Source organism: Megalops cyprinoides, chromosome 2 (genome assembly GCF_013368585.1).
Source record: "Megalops cyprinoides isolate fMegCyp1 chromosome 2, fMegCyp1.pri, whole genome shotgun sequence".
Classification (NCBI taxonomy): domain Eukaryota; kingdom Metazoa; phylum Chordata; class Actinopteri; order Elopiformes; family Megalopidae; genus Megalops; species Megalops cyprinoides.
The window spans coordinates 17,610,535-17,632,653 of record NC_050584.1 but is presented as its reverse complement, the minus strand read 5'-3'; the positions used below and the strand labels follow the sequence as shown (position 1 = coordinate 17,632,653).

Here is a 22,119-nt window from a genome sequence, read left to right as displayed (position 1 = left end):
CAGTGTAAGTGAGCTGGCTAGCTATAGTTAATCAAACACACTTTATGGCCATTTCGGTCAGAGGTTAACTAGACTTTTGGAGAGTTCCACCAATGATAATCGTACATTTTTACTGGTATTTAGCTATTCATCTCTGTGAGAAAACTGCAAACTCTTCGCGTGTAACTTAAATTGCACATTTCATACAGACGTAATTTAACTTCGGACTAGGAGGTTGCATTTTATAGAATATACATGCTAATAAAACGTCTTGAATACCTTGCAATATATCAAGCATGTATTCCATTTATGTGCATTCCGTTCAGACATTATTTAGCGCACGTACAGCTTGTACATGGACTCAGCGTAGTCAGAAATGGAAAAGTACGTGATATAACGCAATGTATGGGACTAAAAACTACAATATAAACGTGCGTAAAATATAGACATTTTAAGATTTCTCTTAAATATGAAAATATGGTTATTATTCTTATCATTATCATTATTATTTATTTTTTTTGAAGTATTAATGCGAGGGAAATGTCTGAAAATAACTGAGAATGTCCAAAATAAAACCAAAACTTTGAGGCTAAACTGTGAGTAGACGTAAATCACGGAAGATAGTAAGAGTATTGTCCCACAGCTGCCACTAGAGGTTACTATTTTGCCTTTTTTACACTTCTCCCCTCTCTGTGTTCCCCTCTCCCTTGAAGTGTTGTCGCGTGACTAATTTAAATGGAACTTTCAGAATAGACGTTTTAATGTTTCCTGCTTTGCCGGGCGCTTGATAGTGTGTGGCAGTGAATGGATGAAAGACGGTTCTGCCTGTCCCATCGCTTCTATGCGCGCTTCAATTAACAATATCCAGGTATTTTTTGGGTTATAAATATAATTTCCATTGCTCCCGACGCGGCAGTGGAAGTCAACTGGGTGATAACCACGAGAAAATAAGAAAAGGTAAGTTTAGCTACAATTTGCGAATATTGAACTTAATTAGTTATTCTGGTTTAGTTAGCTCATTGAATGGTCTTGATCGCGGCCAGTTAGCGAATTATCGATTAATGTTTATCCAGGTAGCTAGCTGCATTTCCAAATTCAAAATTTTGAAATTACATAATGTGGCTTGAGAAGACACAGGCTATCATTGGCTCTGTAGCGAGCTGTTAGCTAGCTAGCTATCATCTGACATTTCCCCATATAGGATTGAGCTAGTTTACATTAGCTAGTCTATTCCTATGAAATCTAACGTTAGCTAGTTAGCTATTTAGCTTCTCTACGCAGTCATTGTAATTAACTTATTTTTATATAATTCTGTCGACTAGATATAAAGGAGTTCAGGAAAGTATGCACTCTGTAGCTATCCCCTTCGACAGGTATGGAAATTATGCAACTGTTGCTTTGTTGGTATAGGCTGTCTATATCCCCAGTGTTCATAGTATTAGGTGAAAATGGTCCTGTTTGATGAACAGAGGTAATTTATTCATTATTTGCCTCCGCATTTGAGATCGGTGTAATTAGAACATTTTAATTCTTGATGACTCTTTCACTGTCAGAGTGAAAGTAAAATTGAAATCAAGACGTTGATGGGAAACGTTTTATTGTTGTATTTCCAATAAAAATCGAGCAGTGCCGGGAATTGAAAAGGTTACTCGAGCTGTCATTCGCGACGTAATGACATCTGAATTTTGTACATGGCATACATGTAAAAATCAAACTGCATATGTTGCCATGAAAATATACCGGATAAACTTCAGTACGATGTAAGAATACCAACTTTATCTTATCGACGTAAAGCCGATTATTGCTTTAATAATAATGATCGTAACATGTTTACAAAATACTCCTTTAAATAGTCAATAAGTCTTTGAGTGCCAATACAATGATCATTGCTAGAGTGTACCTTTATATACCTTTATTACTTTATTACTTTCATATTTTCCTTTGTTCAGGCGCAGATCCCTCCTATTTGTGGCAGTAGGCACATTTAAAGCTCATCAGAAAAGTAAAATAATTTGCATACGCGTCATAAATTAGCATTGCTGTTGAACTGCAGTTGTATGAAAATGTTGTCATTTGGTTTGTAAATTCTTCAAAGAGCCAGTACTCCGATGTAATGCAAGGCCAGGGTTTATTTTAGGTGATGGAATAATTAGAGTTATTGCCCACTTTTCCATGCACTCAGCTGTGTTACGTTGTAAAAGAAATGTAACACAGTAGCAGTGATGTGTGAAGAGAGCCCTGTGGTCTCGGTTATGCGACTTAGCCTCATTCTACCTCAGGACATTTTGATGATCCTTCTATTTTATGACACCATCTCCCCAGGCTTGATGTATGAATTAATATAGACTTAAAAAGGCAAACTGAATGGCAATACCATTGGCAGAATGTTATTCCAAAACAGATTAGTTTTGTAGCATATGTACCAAACAGATTAGACCCTTTAAGTGTAACAGAACGTGTTGTGGCCAGCAAACCATTGCGAGTGTTTATGATTCATTTATGCAAAGCATATTCTTGAATTCCTGAACAACTGGGAGGGCATGCGCAGTGACTCAGTAGAAGTTATACGCCCTTGAGTGACACTGCAGTAACGGTAACCTCTCAGAGAAATGCACCAACATTGCTTGTTGAAACATTTACCTTGTTAAAGTGTGTGGGTTTTTATTTTTTTTTTGAGTGGCTCATTTTTCAATAAGAGAAACTAAGCACACAGCCTGTAAAGGTGTGAAAGAGTTAATTTAACAGATGCGGCAGGCTCTCCAAAGTTTCTTTGTGGTGTTTGAATGTGGGGAAATTTCCAACACTGGTTGTAAACCGGCTGGAATCAAGGAAGATTAATGCATATCATGTAGGTGGCAGCATTTTTACTGCAGGTTTTCCCACTGCACTGTGCTTTAACTAAGGCCAAATTTGCTGTGCATGGTATGTAAAAAAGCTCATTTAGCTTGTGATCCTGCGCTTTTAATGCAACACCCGCCGACCCTCACCAACAAACACCTCTGCTCTCTGCCCCTTTCTATGACCTGGAGAAGCTTCAGCTTTCATGCTCAGGGGATGAGAGATGGGGTTAATGAAAAAAATGCCACACGAAAATCAGACTGGCATCATTTGAGGACGTGCTTTTTATTACGCTGCCGCTGCCGTTACCCTTCATGGGCATTCACTGGCCTTGCCGGACTGTATCTTTCCGTATGGTCCCTGCCGCTGAAAAACATGCGGTGAGCCTTCGCCCCAGCAGGCTCCGTTTTCCAGGACTAGGGGCTGTGGTGCCATAGGGGCAACTGCCTGAACGTGGGGGCCGTGAGAGTCCGGGTGGGGCCTCCGCCTGTCTGTGGCGCGGCACAGCGCCACCGTTGTCTGCAGATGTGAAGCCTCAGGTCTCTGGTGGTCAGGCGCTGTTCCAGACAGCTGCTGGCAGCAGGTGGAGAAAGGCAACCAGGGTGGGGGGGGGGGGGGGGGGGGGGGAGGTGTGACCTCATTGACTCACACACTGTCCCTCACACTTTCACCTGTGCAGATGTGTGTATACTCCTTTTCATTCATTATATAGTTTTTTGGGATGAGTAAACTTTGTGTCATGCTTTGTGGTTTCCTACAAAAAGCACGTCCTCTTTTCCCATACCTTTTAAGCTACATGCAATAAACATTGGGAGTTATGGTGCCGTTCATATCTGTTGCCTTATATGAGTTTTGTTCATAAACTTTAGTTACTATTTAATGTCATCAATACCTACTGGACTTGCTTTCTGATGCCCTGAAAACCAAGCAAGGTTTGGGGAGTTAATTTGATATAGTAAACAACCACATTTACTTCAGAAGTACTTATTTCGGAATGTAACTTATCATTCTATCTGGGCGTATGAGACTTGCAGATAGAATGATAGGATACCCTCTGAAATGTAAGATAGTTTCCAGTCTTTAAATAGCAGTGATAATGCTGTGATGAAATTCTCTTTTCCTTCTGCTGACATACAACACCAAGAATACAGAAACCGTATGTTCAGGACATGTAGTAAGACCTTGCCCCATCACAAAGTCAGAATGTGGGATCTTAGTGAGTCCATATCCGTGATTGCCAGATGTAGCCTGCTTTGTTTTAGGTTAAAGTGAATGGCATTGTGTCGATGCTGGAGTGTGTTGTACTTAGTCTGAGTCTTCTTAGTCTTAGTCTTTGTCTTCTGAATGCTGTTGCTTGCTTAAATAGTATCAGACATTTTGGCAGAATAGCAGCTTGGTGCAGTGAGACACATATGGTGCATAACTGAAAGGTTGCCATAACAGGTTCTGAGTTCCTGTTGGATCACTTCCTATACGTTAGAGGAACATCCAGTTTTGAAAAGTCTTGCTTCTGTTTTGCAGTCACCTCTTTCCCTCCATGAGAAAAGGAACCAAATCAGGCAAATGTTTCAGACGTTTCAAGGAGTTCTCATTCTTGCTGTTTTGGTCCACAGAAATTGTCTGTGGACAGTCTGTGAAAAAAAGTTATCCTACTCATTCGTTAGAGCATTACTGTGCAAGGCCTCTAACTGCCTTTAGAAGTAGCAGGAAAAGGTGAAACAAAAACTAAGCATACTAAAGATTCGGATCAAAAGCCTGTTGTATTAACAAGACAAGGAGTGAGTGTCTATGAATTGAGGAAATAAAAAGCTGATTGCTTCCTTTTATTGGAATTTTACTAGTACTTTACTTTCAGGTCCACTGTCATACCACTGACAAACCCATGTCACATTCTTTTATTTTGCATTTTTAGGCCAGCATGTCGTAGGTTCAAAAGCATTTCATGTAGGCTTGTGTCAGATTTTACAACAGAATATAGGTCTGTGCAAACGTACCTATGAACACATGTGTAACGTTGTGATGTAAGAGGAATGTAATGTCAGGGTTTGAGTGTAGTTGCTGCTGTGACATTGGCAATCAGGTTGTGGGCCCACGGTGTGGTGTGAGCGGGTGCAGTGCGTGACTCCAGGGCATTGGCACGTACGCCTCCTCCCTGGCTATATTGAGCGCGGAGCCGGTGCTTTTCAGTCCTACCACTGTGCACCAGCATGGTTGTGAGTTGGACAGAGCTGTGCAACAGGTCTCGCTCATTTACATGAGCCACCCAATGCAAATGTCCCACAGCTGGTGACGTGCAGAAGTCTTCAAGCCTCCTTATGGAAAACTGCTTGTCTGAGTGCCGGCTCAAAAGACAGGTGTTTCATGTCCACCTAAGGTAATGATGATCCAAAACGAACGAATTATATGCTTGTGAACGTATTAAGAAAAACACAGTCTGTCTTTTTCAAAGAACGCCATTCATTGGTACATGTTTTTGGCCAAAAAAAACCAAACAATACAAATTTTCTGTAATGAGAAATTAGTTTTTTTTTTTTTTTTTTTTTAACTGCTCGGCTCTGTGAGATTTCTCTGCATGCTTGGGCATGAATAGCCCAGCAGGAGTGTTCTTTCCTGATACTGCCAAGTATTTGTGCAAGTCAGAGCTCGTTCGTTTGGGCACCTGAAGGTACAGCGCTGGCTCGTTTGGCCATGTGAAAACACTTGTTGGTGACAGAGAAGTTGATCACGTAAGGTAGGACAGCCTGCATTTTTTTGACAGATCAATCTGCTGCTGTTCTCTGTTATCTGTTCTCTTTTTAAAGTGAACTTTTGTTCTGTGCACCTGATGTCGCCGTCTCTAGCACTACTGTTAAACCTCATTTCAAATCTGTGACAGCATTGGAACGTTTTGGAGTATTTGGAGTCTATACCAAAGACTTGAAATAAGCCAAATTCAAAGGTTTGAATATTTGTTTGATTTGCAAAAGTGTAATTTTTCACGTTGCAGATAAAGTCGATAAGGTCTCTGTCAGCTTTTTTTTTTTTTCACAAGACTGGATACTCCACTGTATCTCAGGAATGTGATGAAGCCTGTCATGTTGCATACTGATGACATAGGAAGTCAAGTTCTTTTTTTGGCTGACATGGATCTGCATAGGTCAGAAAAACATACACAACACTTTTTTTTTTCCTCACAGCCAGTGGCTGATTTGTCTGTAAATTTCCTTTCTTGGCCACCACTTAAATTTCAGATTGGATGTGATTCAGAAGTGGCGTTCTTTGCTAGCTAATGAATTCAAATTTTATTGATGCAATTCAAGAGGTCCTCTGCACTTTATGCTAAGTGTGCATTGTTTTTGTACCCAAGAGCACAATTTAGGCGCACAGGTTTAATATGCAGGCGGGCTGCCTGCAGCCTCTCTGACTGTATTTGCTGTTTGCCCAGTGAACTGGGAAGTGCAGCCTGATGAAAGCACATAACACTGTGAAGAATGCCTACTGTCCGAGCAGCATAGTGGATGTTATTGTTGAACTAGGGGGGGAAAAAAAAACCCCCGGGACAGCCAGGGATGCTGACATCATGCCACGCTTTGAAACAAAGGGCTGCAAAGTTTTGTTTTGAAATGAATCGTTATGTAATTAGTGCACAGGTCAATGGCTTTTCTGTCTGTCCCATTGCTTTTCCTCAGCTTTTAAATGACGGTTTCTCGTTTGCTTTTTCTGCGTGTTTTGTGAGCCTCTGTCACGATGTTTGCATATGTGTTCACGATGCCTGGTAATTTGCCTCAGTGAGATTTGGCGAGATTATGTTTCGTTTAGCTGGTTAGGTTCTGTTCTGTCTCAGACCTGAAACTGTGTGCGTGTGGCTACAGCAGGCTCTGTCAGTGGCTGTTGCAGGGTGGGGGGTTGGGGGGGGGGGGGGGGGGCGCACCTACAGCTTCACTGCCTGCACTCTGGACACTTCAAATGCTAGCAGAAGGTTATCTAAAAATACCTGCTGTCTGACAGAGCACGGAGAGAGGCTGTCACTCTCTCTGTGTGAGAGCGGGTCTGGCTGGGAGGGGGGCAGGGGGGAGGAGGAGTGGGAGTGGGAGTGAGAAGAGGGTGAGTTACGTTTCCACTTGCAGGGGAGGGAAAGGGCTCTGGCCCCACAGGATGAATCAGCGCGCTACACATACATCAGAGGGCGATTACCGACCCCCCTCCTGTTAAGCCTCACACCGAGCCCGGCCTTCCAGGAAACCCTCTGCAACCTGAGGGGCTCCAGTTCCGTCCCCTGCAGGGCGCTGTACACAAAGAAAGTATTTGGTATTTTAAGCTTTTTTGGCCCTTCTCCCTCCTCAGAGTGCCAGAATGGAGATTTCCAGCTGTACCTGCGAGCTATAGCGGTGCCACTGACTTCTGAAGAGCAGACTTGTGAACTTTGACTCCACGCTGCAGAGACCTATCTGACCGAATCCCACCCACGAAATGGAGGAGCAAACCAGCTGTCCCAACGTCAGCATCCCCTGCTACAACGAGCAGAGGGACAAGAAGAAACGCTTCACTGTGAGTACGACAGCACAGCTATTCAACGCAGGTGACATGAGCTTGAATAAGCCAACAGTTTGAAACTGTGAATGTCTCTTGCTGAGCTGCATAATTACAATACTGTTTTATCTATGTCTGTTTATCACATCTGTGATAGCCTGTTTGAATTGTTTTTGGAGTTCTGCAAAGGCCATATTAAAAACTGTAGAATTATTCAATGAACAATTTTTGTCCAGTACAGTGTCCCTATGTGACAACATATGTAAGTAAGTCCAAAAAGTGAGGCTGCCAGGCAAAGCCAGAAAGGAGGGAAGCATAATGCCTTTGTGCAGTAAGGCTAGTCTGTTCTGGCTCTGATTTCATGAGAACTCCTTGAGCGAAAGCAAATTCCTTAGACTGGGCCTTCAGAATAAACAATGAGTGTACAGTCACTTTTCTCACTTCCTCATTGTCATATATGAACTTGTGTTAACATGGTCTTCTGAACACACGTCTCTCCCCCATGTTTGCACGCTGACCATAAAACAAACTGAAACCTTTTTTCTATTTGTCCATTTGCATCGGTCACATCATCCTGCCTTTGACAAACCCTGTTTTATGGTCATTTTTCAGGTTTACAAAGTGATGGTGAACGTTGGAGGGAACGAATGGTTTGTCTTCAGGAGATACGCAGAGTTCGACAAACTCTACAATACGGTAAGGGAAGTGGAAATATTTGAATATTTAATAATATTAATTAATATGTATTATCTGGAGAGCGAAGAGGCTAGTGTGTCATATACTGCGTCTTGTCCCGATTGAGCACAAAGACACCATCTTGTGCGGTTTAGACTAGGGATGAGATTCAATCAAAATAGTACATTATAGCACATTTTAGCTATTTGCTTGGATTTAACAATATAGATACACTGGCAGGTCAATATATCTGTATTTTGGGGAAACTTTAAAAATGGCATTAAACACAGATTTTAGAGGGTGGTTGAAAATGGCCTTTGAAGACTCCTGACATCATAATTGTGGAGAGGTGTTCTTCTCATGGTGAGTAAAAAATACCTCTTGGGGTGAGTGCACATTTCTATTGTGTACAAACTGGCCAACATCTGCACTCACTGCAAGACATTAGGCTTTCTCCCAAACAGAGATGCGTCACCAACAGGTGCTTTACCAGACAGAGCACCTCTCAAGGATGTCAAGAAGAGCCAATCACTCCCCTCAGTAACTAAAATATGTCTGCAGAGTCGACAAGAGCATTTTTCATGGTTTTCCATGAGTCAATCACTTGCCTTCAGTGGGTAAAATTTATCTATAGAGTAGATTAGTACTGCAAATTTCCCCGCCGTGGGACTAATAAAGGATTATCTTATCTTATCTTATCTGCCGTCACAGCCGTAATATTTTGCTAAGATTAACTCACAAAAGAAGTGCTATTGAGCAATAAAACTCTACCCCCACAGAAAACCAGTCTGACACTCTGTGTTGTCCCTACATGTATTTGCTGTAGAAGTTTTACCCAAAGATTTCTGATTATCTACTGTATAGCTAACAATGTTGAAAGCACAAAAAGCTACTTTTATCTGAGTTTGTTCAGAACTTTGGTGTGAAGGTTCAGTGAGTTTTACTGAATGTTGTAGGTTCATTTTCTTTTACCCGGGGAAATGTTGATGTAAGCACTACTCACAAGTTGCTGTAGTTTTTATCACGTGGGTTCAAGCCAATACGGTCAATACTGACATTTGCTTGTATCTTCATTCTGTGAGGGAGAATGCAGAAGTGTGTGACTCAGTTCAGCATTATAACTTTGTTGCAGAACTAGAGTCTCTCTGTCACTTCCTTAGTAACATGATTTGAGGGACCAGAAGTTGGCCGTTTACCCTCCTTAACTAATATTTAAATGTTTGAACAACACCATGGTGTTTGACATCATAGTCTTGAGGGCTAATATGTTAAATGAGAAGCATTTTACTTGTTGATTCACAGATTTATCAGAAACGGAACCAGACTGAGGTCTAATATTATGACCAAAACTGTAGGTTAAATAAAAACAGTGGAGTCTAACAGCTGTGCTTCTGTAAGTCAACTATTCACAGCAGACATGTGGCGGTGCGACAAAGCACTTGCTGTCATTCATGTAATTGTTGCCAGCTTTTAATGAGCCCTAAGCATACACATTCTGTTGTTCTACAGCATTTGGATCAATGGAGTGGAATGTAAAAACACTTGAACATGTTGCATAATACACATGAAAGCTATGTCAGGCTACAGAGCACCTCTTGTGATAAAAACAGAATACAAAAACAAGACAATAGGCCTATGATTCAGAGAAATAAAGTAGATCCCTCAACTATGCAGAGAGGTGACAAATAAGTATTGCCAGGTGTAGGTGAGCAGGTATGGAGGGGACAGGCATTCTGCTAGCATGGTTTTCACTGAGAATGCAAGCATCAGCATTGTAAGCATCAGTCAGGCATCAGCAGAATTGTCTGGGCGCAATGTTAAGTGTGACCATTTCATGGAAATATATTTTGAATTTCATCTTGTCCTGTGCGAAACCAGCAATCTGGGTTGAAGTTACGTGACCTCTCTGTAAGCCGTGGACAGCACTGGAAAGATGTTTTTGGATTTTGGTTTCAGTGGATGATCTGATTAAATGTGGCATTATTTAAAACAACATTCCGTTGGAGCTGTTGCAGGAGAGACCGGTTTCAAGATTCAGGGGCGCCATGTCGGTATTGTTCTGTGTTATTCTGAGCTACGCCATGGCAACTCGATTCTTAGACCCAGCCAACAGCACCTATACCATATAGTTATATATGGTATAGGTGCTGGTATATATACTGTTCTAATGTTGAGGACCTCTGTCTCCTGACTGTCCAAGCTTGAGTTGTAAATGAACATGGCAACCCACTCATTGAAGATTCAGGTGTCTGTGGGTTGATCTGAATGAATCTCATCTCATATGTGTACGACAGAAAGGAGAAATAAAACAGAAAACAGAGAGAAAAATATGTGTAAATATAATTTATAATGTGCCTTGTAAAAAAAAAAAACATTAAGCTGCTAATATCACTGTTTTCTTTAAACATTAAGCTGCTATTACTGCTGTCTTTCTGGCACTGCTTTTATTTATTTATTTTATCTGTTTTATTTATTTGTTTTATTTTAACTACATCGGGAGAAATACACTGTACCTGAGTATAATGACAATGAAGATCATTCTATTCTATTTGAAAAGAGTTGAAACTTTTGCCTCTGGTGGGAAGGAAGAGCGGTGTGTTGTGTTCTATCTACTTCAGTTAACAGAAGTGTAAATCCTCCAGTTAAAGATATGTATGTATCTAAGATGTTTCCTCACTTCCATATTCAGGAGAACGCTGTCATTATGACTGCACAAAAATGTACTGCATTTTCTGTCTCTACCCTGTCAGCCTGTTCCTGAAAATCTCTTTTTTTTCTTTGCAGTTAAGAAAACAGTTTCCTTCTATGAATCTGAAGATCCCAGCTAAGAGAATATTTGGGGACAATTTTGAGCCAGGTACTTACATATATGTTGTGTTTAACATAAGAGTGTACCAGTGAGTATTTTGCTTACAGACCTAACAGTGAACTAGACACATGGGCAATATGAAATCTTACTTCTGCTAATCTGTCCGCTCTGAGAAGCAGAGACCCGTTGGCTGAAGTGGATCAAAATAAAATACAGAGAACGCATTTTCTCCACGCGGCTTAAAGCACATTTATTTTATTTGGAGAACATTATATCATGTGAATTTGATAAAGTGGATTATTGGTAATATGAAACTGTAGAAAAGCAAGTATTTTGAAATATATTCTCACATTTGCCTCAATACATAAGTATTGCTTCTAGAACAGCAAATGCATTTTTTCCAGCTATTGTCACAACCAAATAAGTTTTTATAGTAGGAGAACTTACAGAGGTGTTTTTCTGTGCTTGTCTGTGGTATGTACCGTGGGTGGCAGGGGCAGTGAGGAGAGACCACACTCATTCAGGGAAGGCGCCGCTGATACTGTGGGGGTTCTGTAAGGACATCAGAGCTTGAAATGAACACTCCCTTTCAACTAACACTTACCTGAATTTGCGTCATGTTTTGGCTGTGGTTTCCAGATCCAAATGCAAATTGAGAAATTTTTTGTTTTACTGTGTAAATAGATGGAAGCATTCCCGCCTCAGATATCGGCAACCACTTTCTAATGCACCCCCTATCAGCAGTATACAAGAAATCCACATCACATTTGCAAGAGTTGTCATTTTTAAGACATCTGCAAGTGTCAGGATAGATCTCTTTGATAGATTGTAAATGTCACATGACTGAAAATCTTCAGCACCTATCACAGCGATGTTTTGTAGTTTTTACTTTTTAAGCTACAGCATGTATTTACAGTAGGAAGCTATGAAAAGTGTGTCCATAGTTCAAAATGCAATTGAAACATGCAGCCAAACTCAATATGACCATGCAGGCCATATTCTGTAATACAAACCCCGATTAAATTACTAGGTTTCCTATCAGCACATCAAATGTACTGTATTTCTTACTGATGGTAAAATGGACGAAAGTTAGCAGACATTTACAGCAGCTGTCAGAATGGAGTGTGTTTACACGGATAGAAATGGTTTATGCTGCTTGACAGCTCTTGTGCTGCGTTTCTGAATTGTGATGCTGCAGCTGTTGTAGGACCCAGATGTTTGGAAAGTGTGACGAGGCCCTTATTAACATTGAAGCGACAAGGTCACTGGTCATGTACAGTCATGGTTGAAAGCTGTGAAAGAGGGAGGCAGTATTGCTAATCAGCGTTCCATTCACTGCTGCCTAAATGAATAGCAGTTTGTGATTCTTGACTGAAGACTGATCTTTGCCGTCATGAATCTGTGTTGAATGGCCCCAGTGAATTTGAGTACAGTACATTCAAGCCATGAATGCAGTGAACAGTCTCACCGTATATTAGTTCTCAATGAATTGTTTGGCATGTGAAAATGGAGTCTATATGAACTGAAAGAGAGAAAAGGTATTAATTGAAATATTCCCCATCAGAGTTCATAAAGCAAAGGAGAACTGGGCTACATGAATTCATCCAGAGACTAGTCTCCCATCCCCAGCTTAGTAACCAGTAAGTACATTTGAATTTGTTTTTATCTTTCATTGGAATCGCACTGCAGGCATTATGCTTCAAAAAGTACGCCATCTTATTAATCAGGAAGCAACTTGCTGATAATATTCTTGTTTTTGGATTTACTCTTTGTAGTTTATTTTTTAACAATGATTGAAAGTCAGTGATGCTAACATGGAGATCACAGGGCTTTGTCAGATTAACTGTTAAATCATAGTGTTGTGTTTTGGGAATTGTGCTTTTTTCTCTTTAAGATCTCTCTGTCACTTCTGTCTGAAAACAGTGGCCAGAATATTGGTTTCACTGTGACAGTGAAGTATACACATTATGAAAGAGGATGCAATTTATGTTAAATGTAGGATACTGAATTTTGATATTGCAGAAATAGGTATTTTACAGCATTAGTCAAGCAAGTCAAGTCAATTAGAAGCCTGGTGTTGGTACAGAGTTTACCACGCTGTAAAAAATTCACTCATTAACCAAAGTTGCTTTAAGGTAGATATTTGTACAAAGAAAGTGTCCTGCCATGCTGTGTCTTTGATTCTGTAATCTTTAAGAGAAAATATGGTGATTTTTTTTTTTTTTTTTTTTTTACTGGATTTGCAGCCTGTAAACCAGACATCTTTTCTGCATCTCCAGCCTTCAGCACTATGAGGGAAAATATTAAGCTATGGTATCTCTAACTATGGTAGAGTGAACTTGAATGAATTGTGATATGTGACTGCTATGCCTCTTGTAACTTGCAGTCCCGATGTCAGAGACTTCCTTCAAATGGACAATTTGAAAAACCTCTCTGACGCCTCTGAGGACGAGGATGAGAAAGTGGGTGGTTAATTTTCTAATGTTTTGCTGTACATTTTACTTTATTTTCGTGTTCTTTGTTTGCTTTTTCAAAGTTATTGTGAGATAAAGCAGTAAATTGAATGGTAGTGACTTATTCCTCTGGAGTGCTGGGTACTGCATCTAACAACACAAAATGGGAGGATATTTACATTAATGTCCACTGCACCAACCCAGACACAGACAGAAAAAGATATTGTATCAGTGGACCTGACTAGACAACACACTGTAGCAAAAGGGGTATTAACTCTGCCTAAAGGGCTGTAATTCAGCCAGGTTTACAGTCCTCTTCAAACTTAACACTCTCACAACTGGAAGGGAAGTGTAAATGTTTCAATTAAGACAGTGATTAGTTTAATCAAGGGATGCCTGGCTAGAACAAAACCCTATAGACACGGTGGTCATGGGTCTGTAGCCCTGCTGGTAGCAAATGCCATGCTGTGACACCTTTAAGCATACACTCTCAGCCTTTCAAATGATTTCACACCCTTCAGGTAGATCATATTTGGCATAGTTCCCACATCATTTCTTAGGGAAGACGTGGCTCAAGACACGTAAGATTGCTGCTGGTAACATGCTGTTGGCTTTGTTTACCTGAACAATCTAACCCACTCATTGTAATGTACACTGTTTTACACTGATGTTCCCTATGATTTGTATTTTTTAGAAAAGTTCTACCTCCAGAAATATTAACCTGGGACCATCTGGAAATCCTCAGTAAGTCTCACATTCCTCCTCTCTGATTTTACAAACTCAAAAGAGAGCTTCACATGTGTATGTTTCAATTTCACTCAGAAAAAAAAAGTGTTTAATGAAACATTTCACCCGATGAAATTGTTTAATTTTTTTTTGCGCAGTTCAGGCAAAGTGTACTTTGTCTGCCTGCAGCATGTGCATTTTGCCCATGTGTAAATGTCTGTGGTTTCGTACTATAAACTAGGGATGTACCAAATTTCAGGCCGATAGCTCTGCCACATGTTCCCCCAAACACATGAGATGATTCCAGTACCGATATTTCAGAAAATCTGTGAGTACAGGTAAACAAAATCAATACAAGAAAAATATAATTAATGTCAAGAATAAAGTCGTTAAGCTTCAAATGAAATCATTTCTGTAATCTGTACTTTCAGCTCCTTAGTTAGCTCATAATCTTTTCGGTAAAGAGGATCAGCTGGCGGATATGGTAAATAAGCAAAATATCCTAACCAAATGTGTCATAAGAAAATTATGTTAACCAAATCATCTCATTGAAAGGCTCCATTTCGTAGAATCCCATCTGTACATTTTGTAAAATCCTTTCAGAAATGTGGTGTTTGAGTACCTTTATCAAAAAGCTTATTGTGTTGATGTCAGCTTTATTTTAACACCTGGATTTTTCATGTTTCAAAGATGTGACTTTAGTGTATCATAGGACTTTAATGTATATCAGCTGTATTGTACAGCTTTGATCTGTAGCTTATCTTTGCACTGAAAAATATCATGGCGAAAGCAGACATGATCCTACATGGTGTAAAGGTCAAAAAAATTTAAAGGTCAAAAAAATTACAGCGTATACAAAGCCATCGTAGCATAACAGCACTGCCTTTATGCTGTGATTACAAAGTCGTATTGTAGGCTAATTATTTACACATCATCGGTTGTATACTTGTGAGCTGCACGTGCCAGTAGCGTCCACTGAATTAATCAGTAAATTAGCAGAGATGAAGCTTGTGTTAAGGCAGTTGTTGGAGAGGAACACTGAGCTAAGCTAAGGCGGAATGATCAGTTTAAGCTAAGGCAAATTGATAATTTTAAGCAAGCACTGTAAAAAGGATTTGGGAGGAACTCCTGTGGCCTTAACACAGCCTGTGGAGTTTGGGTTCATGAGAGAGGGAAGTGGTGGCAGACCAACAGAAGACAATGTTCACTTTCAGAAGGAAATGTGCCCCAGGTGTGATTTATTATTCATACCTCAGACCTTAGCTTATCTCACACAGAGATCTCTTACAGTTCCATAATTCTAATGTTATTATGATATGCATCTTCATATGTCGTATTTCAGTGCTGTTCCCAAACATTTCAAGTATTGCCCATGGAATAAGATATTATATAACTGATGTCGTAAAAATGTTTTAAGTCATCTTGAACTTTCACTTATTTCCAGCATGTGCTGCAGATATGGATCTTTCATTTGAGTTTAGTTAAAAAAAAAAAGAAAGTTTTAAACATTGATGTTGGACTTTATTTGTGTGTTTTCTTTATTACAGAGCAAAGCCAACAGACTTTGACTTTCTTAAAGTCATTGGGAAGGGAAGTTTTGGCAAGGTATGTTTTCATCTGATTATTGTAAATGGAAAGTAAATTACTGCATTGCTATGGGCTTGTCATTTACTGCAGCCATTGTCAAAACTGATGTATTCCTGATCTTTAGATTGCCAGTGAATGCTGAAGAGCAAGTTTCTATGCTGTGCGTGTTCTCTGTTGAAGAAAGCACATTGTTGAGAATCCGAAAGTGTATTGTTCATTGTCCAAAAGAGTGATATTACTATGAAAGTAAAATGTACGGTACACTGAAAAAAATGTGCTTATTTGTAATCCTAATAGCGTGATAACTGTATTTTTGGTTCTGCATATAACAATTGGTGTTTTTGCCATTGAAGAAGTGAGAATTTACTCAATTCTGGTATTTCACAGCCTTGTTGTTCAGTATAGCCCTGCCCTGCTCTGTGGAAGTTGGGTTTTGAGGTTGATTGTGTAAATCCGCCTCTGCTTTCTCTTTGTCATGAAGGTTTTTCTTGCTAAACGTAAGCTGGATGGGAAGTTTTATGCAATCAAGGTCTTGCAGAAAAGAGTTATTCTGAAAAGGAGAGAGGTAATGTTTTAATGCATTTCTAACCAATAAACAAAAGTTATGCATGTCTACATTCTTTATATTCACCAAGGAACAGGTAACATTATAATGTGTTTCTGACCAATTAAACAGAAATCATAAAAGTCTACATTCTTTATATTTACCAGGGGAGATGTACCATTCTAATGTGTTTCTGACAAGGAACATAATCCATACAGATCCTTGTTCTCATGTTGTACTTTTTCACTTTTCATACACCTGTGTTCTTTTCTCCCAGCAAAAACACATCATGGCCGAACGCAACGTGCTTCTGAAAAATGTCAAGCACCCCTTCTTGGTCGGACTGCATTATTCGTTCCAGACTACAGAAAAGTTGTACTTTGTCTTGGACTTCATCAATGGTGGAGAAGTGAGTAGTTTCAAATGCCTGGATGTGATGCAATGACTCATATGTTGTAGGAAACCTAGAATAACCCAAGGCAGGAAGTGCACTGTGTCCTGCTCTCAGATGTGATTGACAGCAGGAATGCCATCTGGACAGAAAGGCGAGCATTCAGTGAATGCCTACGGAGTTCCTCTAGAAGGTTCATTTGACTTGATGGAAAGCAGCGCTGACGTGTAACTGGGACTCAGAGGAAACACAGTATTGGACGTATTCTTTTTAAAATGCTGAAGATAACTGTGACTTGTTAATGACCAAAGAATGAATGAAAATTTGCATCAAAGAAGGCCTTAGCCAACTATTTCTTTACCAAACTGACTCCATACTATATTTTTCTCTGCTGTGTCGTCTTTACAGTGTAAGATTTATTTACTTTGTATGGGCTGTTCAGATGAAAAATAACATAACTTGGATAATTTAGGTCAATTTTGCAGCTCATCACAACAAACAATGACAGTGTGCATTTGGGGCCATGGCATTTTGGGCTTAGTGTCCAAAGCCAGGCTTGACTCAGACAAGATACTGGAAATTTTTTTATCAGCCCTGTGTAACAGCTTTTCTGTAATAATAACATGTGGTGAAGCCTTTGTGTTTCAATGCCATTCTGTTCACACCCAAATGGTGGTGTGGAATCCCAGATGTGCGTTGTTGTAATCTGAGAGGAAGCCCTATCTTCTGCTGGTGTTGTTGTGTGTGTGTGTATTTGAGATGTGTATTCCCATTGTAAATCAAAGATCAGGTCTTATTTATCATGGGATGTGCAGGTACAGTAGAATATACCTGTCACACCATCATTCTTGTGATAGAGATGTGTAAGTGTACCTGATATTTCAAATGCAGTGCACTGAATAAAAAGTAAAGCCTAATACACCGTCATTACCTCTGTATTATCCTGCCATTTGCAGATTCAGGTAATGTGGTAAAGGTTTTATTTGTTTCTTTGCCAGTGGGCTTTCCTGACCAGCTGTAATTTCATGTGATTCTAGCTGTTTTTCCACCTCCAAAGAGAACGGACCTTTCCAGAACCCAGAGCAAAGTTCTACGGCGCAGAAATAGCAAGTGCACTGGGCTACCTGCATTCCCTAAACATAGTTTACAGGTAAATGAGAAACTTGCGAGAAGTACTGCCGTCGGCTTTACCCTAGAAAGAGTTAACTGCGGTAGTGATGGGGCGCACTCTGTGGACAAATTAGTCATCCATGTCAACAGACTGTGTAGGTTTCCTGTAGGCCTCTTCAGCTCTGTTTTTTCCACTGGGCGAGTGTCTGGTACCATGAATGTTTAACCCACGCTTGAAGGTTTTCCACCATGGAGCAGACTGGTTTTCACTGTTGACTGTGCTTAAACTTCTACATGTGGTCACCCACCCCGCCTCCCTTTGCTTGTGATTTCGTACACATGTATAGAGGAAGAACGTTGCGTGACTGGGCATTCCTGACACTTGCCAAGTCTGTAATGCTTCCTCCACTTCAGTTTTATTTGCTGTTTGTTTTCATTTCGTCATAGAGAACATTTCGAAAAGATCTTTTCTGTAAGCACAAGGATGCATATGAATGTGAAGGCACTTTTTGTCATTTCTTAAAGTAATTAAGTGTAATTTCACATGCCTCTCAATGATTTCCTGTATAAGGTTGATTGTTTTTTTTTCTAATCTCATTATGGTTTAAAATCAGAGCATGCAGTGATAGACAGAAAAGAGCTTTTGCAAATATATACTTTAACTTTCTTTTACTTACTATATTTCATTGCCCAATAAGAAAGTCCAAGATGATGCACTGAATGAAATGTGCTCTAATACTGATGAGGCTACAGAAGTAATATGCTATTAATGAGATATCTTACTTCTACCAGGGATTTGAAACCAGAAAATATTCTGCTTGACTACCAAGTAAGTATAATTGTGTTTTCATCTATTTTGTCATGCATGAGAATATTAGATTGAATAGACATTTTAAATAAGTGATTTTGGTTTTGTTTTGAAATGATAAATAATGCTGTTTCAGCAGGTGAGGGGCGAGGTACATGGTCTAGTGTTCAATGAATTGCACTTGTGAATGTTTCATGTTTGGGAGTTTGCTGTTGTACCCTCATATGGCTTAAGTGAATCCCTAACTGTATAAATGAATAACATGTAAATGTGTGAGCTATCTTAGTCATCTTTGCTAAGGGTGTCTACTAAGATAATTAGTAATAATAATGCTGAAGGATCTAACTGTGAGTGAAAATACAGAATATATTGTATAATAATACTCCAGTAAAACAAAAAACACAGGAGGATCGTTTCCGTTTTATTTCTGTAAGGGAACGCCTGTGATTAGATTAAGTTCTACTCAAGCGTTTCCTGACGAATCTTGTGGAGAATGTGAGGAAATCGTGAGTAGGCTACACACTGGCCGGCATTCCACTGCAACAAAAGATTCTTTAAAGTTGAGGATAATGGGCCGCTTGTGTGGAAAACACCACTGTCTAAAAACGTCTCTGTCTGTGTTTTTTTTAAAGGGACATGTAGTTTTGACTGACTTTGGATTGTGTAAAGAGGGTATTTCCCAAGCTGAGACTACAACGACATTTTGTGGGACACCAGAGGTAACATTTTCTCTACAAGTGTAAAAATAACTTTATCTCCAAAGAATGAGTTCCCTGTAACTGTGGATGTTTATTCCATAACCCCTTTTATGAAAATCCCAGTTATACACTAGAGTGGTTTCATCTTAATGAAAATGTTTGATTTTTTACGTATAACTGAATAAAATAGGGAGAAAGTCTTACACTCTTACACTTTAGGATGTAAAATGAACAAAATGTAAATATATTGTGTCCATAAACAGAATTTCACAAAATCATACAAACACTTGTCCCAAGGACTTACTTCTGTCTGTGCAGCATCTGGCCTTAGCGACATTGTGCATCCATGTCTCTTTTACAGTATCTAGCCCCGGAGGTCCTGAGAAAGCAGCCCTACGACAACACAGTGGACTGGTGGTGCCTTGGCTCTGTCCTCTACGAGATGCTGTATGGCCTGGTATGATTCTGCCCCTGTTAATACCCTCATGGTTCACATGTGTGGGGGAAATGCTGCAGGAGGCACAAAAGAAGCTGACTCCGCAAGTCTGCTTCTGTGCTAAAGTCCCTATGCTAATCTTTTTGAGACATGTATATTCAAAGAGTAATACGATGCTTCTCACGAAAAAGTATTTTTGACATGTCTGCATTTGGAAGTAGCTGGAGGGAAATCATCTTAATGCAGCCCTCTTCCATTTGAACTGCCCTGAATGTGCTCTCTGATGCAGTGCACCTGTTTCTCCATGCAGCCTCCATTCTACAGCAGGGACACCCATGAAATGTATGACAACATCCTTCATAAGACGCTGCTGATGAGGCCTGGAGCGTCTACCACTGCCTGGTCCATCCTGGCAGCACTTTTGGAGAAGGACCGGACCAAGAGGCTGGGCTCAAGGGAGGACTTTGTGAGTTCAGTTTATTTCACTGACCAGTCTCCCTCTAGTGGTGGAAGACTGCACAGTGTCACTATGGTATTCTACCACAGGGGTACACTTCCCTGGTAATCCAGGGCCACCATGTCTGCTTGGCTTGTGTTCCACATAGATTAGGCAACCTCCTGACTCAGATGTGAGCTGTCTTTATTGAATCCATGTACCTTCCCTTTCCACTTATGGTATGAATTATTTAATGATGACCTGGAGTGAGTGGCCCTGCTCTATTGTCACTGTGACACTCTCATATGCCCCCAAGTGCTTCCACATACTGGGCTACAGTGGAGGCTTTTAACAAGTCCATGAGTGATTAAGCTGTAACTTTATTATCATAGCTACAACCCCTTTGTTGTGTATTTATTATTATTATTTTTTCCAGAATGAGATCAAAAGACACAACTTCTTTTCCTCCATTAACTGGGATGACCTAGAACACAAAAAGATTTCACCCCCGTTCAATCCCAACGTGGTATGTATCTTAATCTGAGACAAAATTCTGTTCTATTTCAGCATTTTATATATATATATATATATATATATATATATATATATATATATATATATATATGATGTGTGTGACTGATAGTAGTGTTTAAGAATATGCGTTTTTTTATTTTTTACAAAAAAGACCGGAATTTTTTATTTAAAGTTTTTTATTTAAAGAGAACACCAGATCCAGAGTTTTCTGTTTCAGCTTCAGCCAAATATTTCACTTACTGGAAGGTTTTGGGTTTAGTGAGCCTAACTCAAATCTTATGTCTCTGTCCATACATACAAAAAATTAGTGGTACAGCCACTAAAGTATCAGCTGGGTGACAACACTGGTGTCAGTACATATTCATAATGTATTGGTCAATGATCAAAGTTACTTAATTGTAGTTTTCTAAGGTAAGGTTTTAAAAAACAAGCACATTGTGAGATACACTGCAGAATTATTTCTATATATAATGCTTTTTAAATAATATTCATTATTTGGGCAGCTATTTAGTCCAATTTGTTGTGTTGGGATTCAATATTCAACCAAAATCTTAAAATATGGCCTCTCTGCATCTGTTTACATTCATTCTCAGAGAACATATCATTGGTATGAATTGATCTGATTTGCCTTTCAGCTGTGAGGTGTGTGTTGTCATTTTTACTACTTCTCTTACAGAATTCCCAGTATGACATATCAAACTTCGATCCAGAATTCACAGAAGAAACGGTTCCAAACTCTGTGTGCTATTCCACTGACCTTTCCATCGTGAATGCCAGTGTCCTGGAGGCTGATGATGCCTTCTTGGGTTTTTCGTATGCCCCGCCCTCAGATGATGCTTTCCTGTAAAAGGGCCCAATACACACAGCTGCTTCCTGCTTTTTTTTTTTTTTTTGTTAAACAACATAGGCATAGCTTGAAGGGGCCTTTTGACTTTGCCTTACCTAATGGAAATTATTTTGGATAAAAAGGGAATAATTCCTTGCATTAATACCTCTCAACAGAGAGCCAAAGCCTTCATGATCATATAACACATCTAAATGATATGGGCAGCTGCTTGTGCCAGCAAATATCTCATATATATGAGAGAGAGAGAGAATTCATTTGACCAAGTTATTAACATGTTGAACCAAAGTTGTCTTGTAGATTTAAAAATCTACATATGCCTTGTAATCAGTGTTTCTATTTTAAAACTGCAGTAAAGAAAAGGATAAGTGACCTTATAAAATGAACTTGTGAAATTTAAATATATATTTGACAAACTTCAAAGTCTAAATGTATAACATTTGCATCTGTTACATCTGTATTTGTTTCTCTTTTTTCCACCAAAGATGTCACTTGTAACCATCATGTGCCTAACGAAAATTAATGTTTAATGCTATATTTAATAAGAACTTAAACAAAGTAAGTTCTGTGTAAAGCTGTATATTTGTATATACTGTCAGTGGGGACAGGTAATTGTTGCTGAATAAATATGAACAAGCCTACATGTGATTGTTAAAAATTTTAACAAGATGGGAACATAAGTCTGTCATTAAATTTAAAATCATTATTTTCTCTTTTGAACAGAAGTGTAGATTGGTCAATT

General features: G+C 39.5%; 1 protein-coding gene across 2 annotated transcripts; it reads left to right on the top strand.

The window, feature by feature from the left end:
• Positions 1–728: 728 nt before the first annotated feature.
• On the top strand, positions 729–21,724 carry sgk3 (serum/glucocorticoid regulated kinase family member 3). 2 transcript variants are annotated; one of them, XM_036520962.1, is made up of 17 exons: positions 729–936; positions 7,141–7,344; positions 7,939–8,022; positions 10,786–10,858; positions 12,375–12,450; positions 13,197–13,272; positions 13,958–14,007; positions 15,537–15,594; positions 16,058–16,141; positions 16,398–16,529; positions 17,549–17,661; positions 18,414–18,450; positions 19,062–19,148; positions 19,489–19,584; positions 19,874–20,029; positions 20,436–20,525; positions 21,210–21,724. In XM_036520962.1, the coding sequence occupies exons 2-17, from the start codon at positions 7,267–7,269 to the stop codon at positions 21,378–21,380; spliced, it is 1,461 nt and encodes a 486-aa protein (XP_036376855.1). In that variant the 5' UTR covers positions 729–936; positions 7,141–7,266; the 3' UTR covers positions 21,381–21,724. The 2 variants fall into 2 exon arrangements, with proteins under 2 accessions (XP_036376855.1, XP_036376856.1); XM_036520963.1 differs by lacking the exon at positions 729–936 and adding an exon at positions 5,471–5,548.
• The last annotated feature ends 395 nt before the right edge of the window (positions 21,725–22,119 follow it).